This window comes from Hevea brasiliensis, chromosome 9, assembly GCF_030052815.1.
Source record: "Hevea brasiliensis isolate MT/VB/25A 57/8 chromosome 9, ASM3005281v1, whole genome shotgun sequence".
NCBI lineage: Eukaryota > Viridiplantae > Streptophyta > Magnoliopsida > Malpighiales > Euphorbiaceae > Hevea > Hevea brasiliensis.
In genome coordinates, this window is record NC_079501.1 from 83,160,485 (window position 1) to 83,171,664 (window position 11,180).

Here is an 11,180-nt window from a genome sequence, read left to right on the forward strand (position 1 = left end):
AGACAAAATAGCCGTTATTTTGTCTGTTTTAGCAAACAACTTAGCAAACTAATTCAACAGCTGCATGTCTCAACTTGTAATATTTAAAAAAATCTGATTTAGACCTTAAGAAAAATATGTTCCCATACTAGTATCCAAGGTCATGATGAGAGAAAAATTTATAAAATAATTTGAAGATAAAGTTTCATTTTTGAGCTCCATTCAACTAAACTCTCATCTATTCTTTTTACACAAGTCTTAAGACTCAATTTCTATCTCTATGACTTTCATACCTTTACTTTGAGTCTTGGCTTACATAATCTTGTTCTTTCTCATCTTGGATTTGTCTTGAGATGCCTTTGAGTATTCTTCCTCCTTAGATGCAACTTCAAAGGTTCTTTATAAATAAGAGAAAGAATCTACACATCACTTTAAAGTTAGGTTAGATAGATTCTATTTGAGTTTTGTTATCATTAAAATCAATGCTCATTTTGAGCTAAACAGGGTCAACAATCAATTTTAAACTTCCAATTTTCTATATTTTCCATTAATTCTTGAGAACATCCTCATTTCTATCACTATTCAAGAAGTATTTCCTGCAAGATACCAATTATGAATCGTGCGAAAACGCTTCCCAGTATATTGTTGATTGTCTTTATACATCAATTTTGCACTTCACTAGACACCATAACCATTAACCAACCCATTGTAGATGGCAACATTATAGTTTCTACTGGGGAAACCTTTGCACTTGGTTTTTTCAGTCCAGGTAAATCGAGCTACCGTTATCTTGGAATTTGGTACAACAAAATTTCAGAAAAATCTGTTATTTGGGTCGTAAATCGGGATTCTCCTATCAATGATACATCTGGTGTCCTCTCAATCAACAGTCATGGAAACCTTGTCCTTAATAACAGAAACCAAATGACTCCCCTATGGTTCACAAATGTTTCGGCTTTGCCAACAAATAATTGTATAGCTCAACTCTTAGAATCGGGAAATCTTGTATTGTTTCATAGCGGAAGTGCCATATGGCAGAGCTTTGAACACCCAAAAAATACCTTGCTTCCCAACTTAAAACTCGGGCTAGACAGAATAACAGGTCTGAACAGGTTCCTAACATCTTGGAAATCTTCAGATGATCCTGATACTGGCAATTTCTCAGTTAGGATCAACCCTGAAGGTTATCCACAACTGTTCCTATACGAGGGTCATTTTCCAAAGTGTAGGTGTGGTTATTGGAATGGCGTTAGATGGTCTGGAATACCAAAAAAGCAGGGAGTTACATTTATCTTCAACTACAGCTATGTGAACAATGAGAATGAGATTTCCTTCTCGTGGAACATTTTATATGGCTCAATCTTGACAATAGGAGTGCTAAATGAGTCCGGCATTTTCCAACGGTCCAAATGGCATGAGAACCTAGGTCGATGGGAAGAGTTCACATCTGTGCCCAGGGACCAGTGTGACATCTATGGATTATGTGGAGCGCATGGTAACTGTGTTTGGTACAATGGTGAAATCAACTGCACTTGTCTTCCCGGGTACCAGCCCAAATCACCTCAACAATGGTATCGAAAAGAAGGGTCAGTCGGGTGCGTTAGGAAGAATCAGATGGCACCCTGCAGAAACGGTGAAGGATTCGTAGAGGTGGTAAATGTGAAGGCTCCGGATACTTCAGTTGCTCATGTATTAGCAAATTTGGATATGAAAGCTTGTAAAAATGAGTGCTTGAGAAATTGTTCATTCACTGCATATGCAAGTCTAGGTACGACAGAAGGAAGTAGATGTTTGATATGGTATGGTGATTTGCTAGATACAAGAGTATTTACAGAAGGTGGACAGAGTATATATGTGCGTGTGGATGCAATTGAGTTAGGTATCTTCAAGTAAACTCTCATTAGAAATTCGGGTTCTTTTTTTCTATTCATTTTGTTGATTATTTGTTTAAATCTACTCTTCTGCTAACTCTAGATGATTGGTTGATTATCATATTAATAGTTGCATTGTTTCTTTTTGTCGTCTTCCCCTTTCAGCTCAATATGCAAATAAGCGCAAGGACCTTCTTGCAAGGAAAGGGATATTGGTAATTATGATACTGTCCGTAGCGACAGCAGTTTCCTCTGTTGTTCTTTTCTCATGCTGCTTGGTGAGGAGGCAGAAGAGATTATGTAAGCAAATAATTAAATTGTTATCAGATAGTTTCCTATTTCCTTGTTATTTTTCGCTTTAATAATCGTCAAACTACAATTTATGAATTTGTCGACACCGTATTTTGGCCGACCCCCAAAATCAATAAACTTTGAAATCGATCCCCAACACTAAGTCTCCATGTCGCTCAATTCATTACCGATCTCTCTTCAAAGAGATCAAACCAATTCCAAGCCTCCATGTCGTCCGACCTCAGTTCTGATCTCTCAAACCAATTATCAAGTCTCCTTGCCAGTCAATCACATTTCCGATCTCTCGTCAAATGAAATCGAACCAACATTAGGTCTTCGTGCCATCCAGTCTTATTTCTGATCTCCCTTTTATAAATGTTGTGGATAATCATTTTATAAAGTTAAGGTTTCAGTCCGGCTTAATGGTGCTTCCGATCTTAAGTGTTCAAATCAGGTTTTCAATTTTAATAATCTTAAGTTCCGTTTGGTGTTTGTTCTCGGCTTAGGCCGATCTCATGCTTACAATGTTTTTTCGACCTCTCATACATAGATTAATAATCACTTTCAAGTTTGATGTTCTAATAGATTCAAACAATCAGGCGCTTGTACAACTTAGATACTTTCTGATTTCATTAAGTCATTGAACAAAAGAGAGAATTTCATTTCATTTCAAAGTAAAAAAATATATACAAGTCATTTGGCTGGAGGATCACCCCCAGCCTGTTCAACATTTCGCTCATCCTCTCTATCTCCCTCGGGCTCCTCCTCGCTATCCTCCTCGTCTTGGGGAGCCAGGTCCACCATCCAAGAAAAGTCCTCCTCAGGATAACGCCTCCTGAGCTTAGCCAAAAGATTGCCGTGGGCGTTCACATAAGCACCAGCCTCCCTCGTCACTGCCTCTTCTTCTTTCACTCTAAGTTCTTCAGTGAGGTGAGCGACATCAGCAGCTCGAAGCGCCCGAGCTTCTTCAAGTTCATGAGCCTTCTCGGTCAATTTATCCTCATAAGATTTCATCCGCCCCTCAATTTCAGCTATATAGTCCTAGGCAGATGAAAGTTGGGCTCGGGCGAAAGCTGCATCCTGGACCGCCTTCAGGATCTCCTACCTCAAATGATGAGCCTTTTCCCTGATGATATGCTGGTTCACAAAGCTCTCCACACTCAAGCTCATTGTCTGGGCTAAGAGATCGTTGATGCTGCCCTGGGTCAGCCTGTGCCAATCCTCCTGGAGACATATGGAGCCTCCCAGAACCTTTGCCAAACCTGAATTCTCCCGAACAGGTCGGTTCTTCTCCAGGGAGTGAATCAGGACCTGGGCGCCTAGGGAAAGGGTCCTCGTAGTAGGTTGGGAAGGACCCCCTTCCGCACTCGAAGCAACTGATGGAGGTGGTGGCTCTTCTTATCGAGGAGGAGACTGAGTTATTTCTATTTCAGGGACCAGCTATCCCGAGGGTCGGGATGAGCCTCCCGGCATCTCTCCTGGATCATGCCTTGGCTTCTGTAAAGCCTCGGCACGCTTTATTTCCCACACTCTTTTAGAGACCTCCCTCTTACTCTTTCGGCTCTCCTTGGAAGCCTCGCTGCCCGCCATACCTGCACAAAGAAAAGTCAATGAGTTCGCTAAGGCCTAGAGATCAGAGATGTAGAAAATACCAGAGCCGAGGTCAGAGAGCTGAAGCCCGCGTTCTTCGCCGGTAACCAGCTGCATCATCCAATGGTGCAGTTCGGCCATCACCGCATCTAAGCAGGAGAACTTCTGAGTGGCCACCTGATCCTTTAGCTCCATTACCATGGTGCCCTCATCCCTACTCAGGGCGACATGTTTTGGAAGTGGCGAGACCAGATATTGCTAGCTTCAAGGGAAACCTTCAAAACCGTTCGGAATCTTGCACCTCAACATGAAGAAGCGATTTTTCCAGTTCTTCAGTGAGGAGGATAGATCGGTAAAGAGCCCACAGTGCGGTTTCACTTGAAAGAACCAGTACTCATCGTCCTTTTGACGAGTGAGCCTATGTAGCTCAACGAACACCTTCGCTGTAGGGACGAGTCCCTTAGCTCGGCAGAGGCCTCTAAAGGCTACCAGGATCCGCCATGAGTTCAGATGTACTTGCGCCACCGAGACATGGTGAAATTTTAGGACGTCCCTGAAGAAGTCGTCAAGGGGAAACCGAAGCCCGGCTTTTAATTGCTCTTCGTACACCATGATCACATCACTTTCCTTGAAAGAGTGATCAATTCTGAGATCGCCATGGCATATGATAAGCTCGAAGGAATCAGTTTGGAGGTTGTATTCTTGACTAATGGATTGCAGGTCAGTCTCCTGGAGGATCGACGGAAACTCACCAGGAGATTCTCTCTACTCGAGGAAGATATCTATCTAGATTGAGTTGCTCGACCACGAACTAATGCGGAAGTCGTAGGAGGCTCAAATCGCCCAACTGGTCCGACTACTTCAACTTCATCCGATGACCACGAAACATGGACAGAAGGGGGGCTCGCCGCTCTCTGACCTTCGGCGCTGCTCATTTTCAAAGAAATGGAAGAAGTTTAACTAAGAGAAAGATCAAAACCCTTACCGGAGTGTGATCGGTGTCGGAAGAACTTGAAGAAATGAGAGAATTTTGGAATCGCTCGCGAGATACTGAAAATGACATAAGGGAGCAACTGGCTGACCCTTCCCCTATTTATACCCGTCTGAGCATTCATTACTCACAGTATCCCAAGCGGCGCATCAGTTAGTGGAATTCGCCCGCTTTTCTGGCACGTCGCAATAACATTCTAGAAACTCTATAAATAAATAAGGGGAGATTGGCTGGTTAAAGATCGGCGGATTAAGGCAGATGTTTAGAATTAAGGATCGACTAAGGGCGACTCAGTTAGGAATCAGATCAGATATGCACATTAGAGATCAGAAAATAACCAATGCAATAATAAAATGATAACCGTCAAAATAAAATTTCATTTCATTTTCAAAAGGTCAAGAGATCGGATTACATCATTAAGAACTTTTAAAGGTCATATTACATCATTTGGGCGATCTCTAAAGATCGACAGTACATCCTACCTAGTAAAGACCTATGTCAAAGCCTAGTCTCGTGGCTGAATCAAAAGATGTGTTTGATCAGGAAACCAGCCATCGACATCGGATAGATGTACAGCTCAGATGGGGTGACTATGACTCTCATGGTGATAGGAGGGGTCATCGTTAATGTTATCGATCGAAACTGAGCCGCAGTCAGGGCGCCCGATGTGGTGAGGAGCCAAATGAACTTCAAAGGGTAGTCATCGATGTTAAGAGGGAAATTAGCAGTCTTCTCGCCCGAAATCGGTTCGTCGATTATATCGGTCAACCGACTCGAGATCGACACGATCAATGTTCTCGATCTGGATTGGTAAATTAGTCTGGTTCTCTCACTGTCATCAGATGTGGTTATTGTGATTTTCTGATCACTGGGGTCATAAATTTTCAGTCATTGAACAAAGTGAACAATTGAAAAAAGATTAAGAGCAGTCGCCATGGCCGGGATTATTGCCAGAGTGGCTAGAACAGGAAAAATGAGAAACGAAAGAGGAGAAAATGAAATGCAAAAGGATGCACCCATTAAAGGCATATATATAGAGAGGGTCTGAGCATTTATTACTAGCAAAAATCGAAGCGGATGCCTCGGTAACCGAAGGAATAAATGCTTTGACTGAATCAGCCCGGAGAGAGGGGAAGATTCTGGAATGGGAGAGATCGAGAGAGGGGATCGGCATGAGAGATCGGAAAAGGATCGTAATAGAAAGATCAGAAGGAATGGGAGATCGGAAAGCAAGGAAAGGATAAGACAATTTCCGATAATCCTTTTCATAACCAGAGCCGAGGTAGTTAAAGCGCTGCAGGCAAGATCAAATCTTCACCGCACGCTTCATTTGTAGAATCGCCCACAATACTGACAGGCGCCAGAACATGTCATGGCAGTCCTGTACATCTCGATCTCTACCGTTGATCTTACTTGTAAGGACAAGCCCGGAGCCCTTGGATCAAAGAGAAGATGACAGGACCGGCGCCTTTTATTCCTAGCCCTCGGATCTCCCTTGATAAGAAGATTTTAAGCCGTTGGATTAGAAAAGAGAAAGAACAAATATTCTGAATAGGATCTCAACCATCCGTTTTGATTCTCTTCAATTCTCAGGCATCAGATCATGTCCTTTAAAATCCAAACCTTCCATCTCCCTCAAGGGAAATCCTGACCCTTCATTAGGAGCACCCGTTCCCTATAAATACCTGCATGAAAACTGACGAAGTAGAGGACGAAAAAAAAGGGTGGTGATTTTAGTGGAAAGGCTCTGAAACTTGATTCAGTTTTGCTACTCTGCTATTTTAAGCTTTCAAAATAAAGAAACTTCAGAAACCAGTTTTCTAAAGTCTCTCCATTGAAAGAGTGTTGGATGCTGAAACTCTTCATTTTCAGTTTGTTCGTTACTCTGTGATACCATCTCTTGGTTTCTGTTTTGTCTTTATCATCTTAATAACAACCTTTTATTTTCCAAGCTCAATCTCATTCCAACCCTGTTACTGTCACTTCGACTCGACTACATTCTAACTTGGTATTCGTTATTCCAAGGCAAGCATTAGTCCCCAGACTATTAGCTCGCAGCTCTACAATATTTGTGACTCCATAGTTAGTTCAACAGATTCAATCCCCTACAGGTATGCATCTAGACCGTTGCTTCATCAAGTGCTCACTTTTTATTTTCCTTGTTTTCATTCTCGTAATTCTCGTCAAATTTATGTTATGTTAAAGAGCCCCACATAGATAGTTATTCTCTTGAGTTTACCTTTATTTCATCAGTTCATGTTATTTATTTGTTCTTAGCCTTATTACCCTCAAATATTGGTGTTCTGGTTACAGGTAACATATAGGTAGTTTAATAAAATATTGGTAGCTGTATCTTAACATGAGAGTTTCTTTAAAATAATAAAAGTTTGGATAATAAATTGGAGGGAAAGTTATGAAGTCGAACCACTAAACAAGCTCAAGAGATAACCTGGTATAGTGAGGATCGAAGTAAGACCGGATCCTAGACTAGTAAACAAAAGAGATCGAACATCGCCTGCTAAAAGGTACGGGTAAGGCGATCACAAAGGAGATCAGAGGAGAGTTCTTATCCGAGATCCTTCATTAAAACTCTAAATTACTTATTTAAAGAGATCGGAGGAGAATTATTATCCGATTCTCAACAAAAAATTCTAATAAATTTGCAGAGGTCAGGGGAGAGTTCTTACCCAATCCTCATTCTAACAAAAAAGGAGATCGGAGGAGAGTTCTTATCCGATTCTCAACAAAAAACTTTATTGAATACTTTAAAGTGATCGGGCGAGAGTTCTTACCCGGTCCTCACTCAAACAAAACGTGGAGATCGGAGGAGAGTTCTTATCCGAGATCCTTCACCAAATTTTAAACTAAAAGAGATCGGGGAGAGTTCTTACCTGATTCTCGCTTAAATTAAAACAGGGAGATCGAAGGAGAGTTCTTATCCGAAATCTCCCAACCCTCAATAAATATAAGAGATCGGGTCCCTGCCTAAGCTCTCTTAATGAAATTCAAACTAAATGACGTGACCCTAACACACAAGATAAATTCATTCAAACATTTACTCACCAAAGGGCCATCTCATGAACCTGTGTTCCTGGGCAACCCAAAATGAGTGAAACATCAAACATTCCTTTATTTAGCACAAAAGGATTAACATTATTATTATCCAAACCCCCTAACTACCCTTTTAATTCGTGAATGAGCATAAAATTAAATATGTTTATCCTCATTTGAGGGACGAGGCGGGTGCCTAACACCTTCCCCGCTCGTATATGGATTTCGAACTTAGAATCTCTGTTTTCGAAGTGATTTTATTTAAATTCATAAATGGTTTTCTTTAATTTCTCTCAAAATTAAAGTGGGACTCCTCACTCTTTCCCACTTCGGTGAGTGTTCGTCCAGGCGACCGCAAAAAACCTTGCGACAGAATTCAAAATGCTTGATGACAAAAAGTTTAGAAACTATTTCCTGGATTTGGTTGCCAAGAAAGTAAAAGAATGGATATAAAAGATTATTATATCCAATTCTAATTAGTTTAAAACTGAGACCTAGTTGACACATGTTCAGCTTCTTCTTCTTTCTTTTTTTTTTTTCTCCTTTTTTTTTTTTCCTTTGTAAGCAATTCATTTTATTAATAAAAAAATAGCCAAGGAAAAACTTAGCATTAGGACATCGACTAACCTAAAATGGACAACAATGCTAGTAAATCTCATCTCTAATTATCCGTTTTCGCTCTACATACAGCACAAAATGGGCAACATGAAATGTTTATCTGTAGTTCTAGTACTCTCCCAGATGATCATCCAAGGGAAAAGGAGCTTGGCAGATCTGGAAGTGATCCACATTTACCTTTCTTCGATATAGACACAATAGTAGAAGCAACTGACAATTTTTCCAACAAACTTGGAGAAGGTGGTTTTGGCTCAGTGTATAAGGTAGTATCCCATGAAAAGTAAAATTGTCAACTCCTTCATAAAATTTAATGTGAATATTTGGTAAGTCACAATTTTAGTACTATAGTGTGATATATGCGGCCATGGTAGCACGTCTATGAAATAAGTCTAGAAATGTACTTTCAGGGTCAACTATCTAATGGACAAGAAATAGCAGTGAAAAGATTATCTAAAAAGTCAGGACAGGGGATAAAAGAATTCATGAATGAAGTACAGTTGATATCAAAACTCCAGCACAGAAAACTTGTCAGGCTTTTTGGTTGTTGCATTCATAAAGAAGATAAGATGCTAATCTATGAATATTTACCAAACAAAAGCTTGGACTACTTCATCTTTGGTATGGTTCTCCTTCTATTTGCTATCACCCATCTTTAATTTGCACTTCTTTCCATAATTCCTGTAATCTAAGGATCTCCAAAACTCAAATTGACTATAGAAAAGTCAAGGAAGCAACTATTGGACTGCAAAAAATGTTTTGAAATTATTTTTGGGGTAGCTCGAGGAGTTTTATATCTACATCAAGATTCAAGATTAAAAATCATCCATAGGGATTTGAAAGCAAGCAATATTCTATTAGATGCTTCAATGGAGCCAAAAATTTCAGACTTTGGGTTGGCTAAATTGTTCAAGGAACATCAAATTGAAGCCATTACAAAGCAAGTGGTTGGAACATAGTAAGTTACTTAACTCCAACACCATCTCCCTGCTTGGAAACATTAAAAGGTCGCAAACCACCTATAAATTGTTTCTTTTTATCTACTTGTAGTGGCTATATGTCTCCGAAATATGCAATGGATGGTCTATATTCTGTAAAATCTGATGTCTTCAGCTATGGTGTCTTAATATTAGAGATCATAAGTGGAAAGAAAAACACCGAGTATGACAAAGAAAGCCCTTCTCTGAATTTGATAGGGAACGTAAGTTGATAGACATATCTTTCTTAAGATTAATTTCCTATTAGATTCACTACTAAAGTAGTTAATGATTTCCTCAACTATGTTTTAGGTTTGGAAGTTATGGAGGGAAGGAAAAGGCTTGGACATAGTTGATTATTCATTGTTGGAACATTCATACCCTTGTGAAGAAATTTTGAGATGCATTCAGATTGGACTTCTATGCATTCACGAACACCCAGCTAATCGGCCAACCATGCTTGAAGTTCTGCTCATGTTAGGCAATGAAAAAAGTCTTCCTTCTCCTAAAAAACCAGCATTTGTTTTCCGAACTCAAAGTGGGCAAGAATCTTTAATAACTAGAGGAGAAGTGTGTTCTATAAATGATTGCACAATTACTATGATTTAAGGTCGATGAAATTCTAGTAGGATTTTTGACGGAGAAAGGGTCACGTATGTAAATTCTTTGGATCAACCATGTTGTCAATCTTGCAATGGACGAGGCCTTAAGGTCGAACCATATAAATCTTATCTCAATTTTTCTTCTCTTTTGTATATTGTGTGTTTATGCGATTGTATAAGAGGTACAGATATACAAGTGGATAGATATAAAATAGCCTTATCACATTTTAACTGTGATTGTAATTATATTGAATTCTGCGTAATTTTTAAGTTTGTGCCAATATATTTTTAGACCCAACCAAGTCTGTTTGGAATTTTCAGAAATCCTCCATCAAAGGAGGGTTTTGAATTTGCATTCCAGTTGTCTCCTTTCTTTTAAGTTGAATGTCGCTCTTAAAATAGATGAAAGAGACAAATTCAGGTGAGGAAGAGGTTTCTTTATGAATGCAAATGGAAGAGAAATGCTGGTAGTCAGAGGGTTACCGGTTGAGGACCGAATTTGACCAGGGAGCTCAACTCGTGAGAGAGATCAGAGAAGAGACTGGCTGGCTCTGACTCTTGAGTCCAGGACAAGCCATTTTCCACTTGGACTTCTCCAAAGTCCTGAGGACAGGAAAACTTTGACCAGGGATTTCTCCAGCGGTGGACTGGATGCAACTTGCCATGTTTAAAAAGAATTCAGACAAGATAATTGATAATGGGCTTCTCACTAGCTCTTGTGACAAAGAATTCTTTGAGCTTTATGTGACTGACAGGGCTGTGCACGGTTCTTGGGGAAACCGAACCGAACCCGAAGAACTGTACCGAACCGACAAGAACCGTATCGAACCAAATTTATTTTATATTTTGGTTCGTTTTTTATTCTTTACTAATAACCGAACCGGAACTGTGTCAAAACCAAACCGAAACCATACCAAACAAGAACCAAACTGAGAACCGAATTTGTATATATGTTTTTCTATGTTTTTTTTAAATGTATTATATACTTTCAATATAATTATATATACTTATGTATCTATATATAGTTATGAACTAAATATAACTTAATATTATATTTTATTTTTCTATATTTTCTTAATAATTTTAGTTATAAATATATTAAATTACCTTATCATTCTTAATTATAAATATACTATCATCTTATATATATATATATATTAATTCTTAATTATATTTGTATCTTATAGTTAAATATTATATGATTAATAAATAG

At 39.3% G+C, this 11,180-nt stretch overlaps 1 protein-coding gene across 1 annotated transcript; it reads left to right on the forward strand.

Moving 5' to 3' along the window:
* Window positions 1-514: 514 nt before the first annotated feature.
* Window positions 515-8,675, forward strand: LOC131182917 (G-type lectin S-receptor-like serine/threonine-protein kinase RKS1). The gene is made up of 3 exons (XM_058152366.1): window positions 515-1,858; window positions 2,016-2,150; window positions 8,464-8,675. Exons 1-3 carry the CDS (start codon window positions 592-594, stop codon window positions 8,673-8,675), a joined length of 1,614 nt encoding a protein of 537 aa, XP_058008349.1. The 5' UTR covers window positions 515-591.
* The last annotated feature ends 2,505 nt before the right edge of the window (window positions 8,676-11,180 follow it).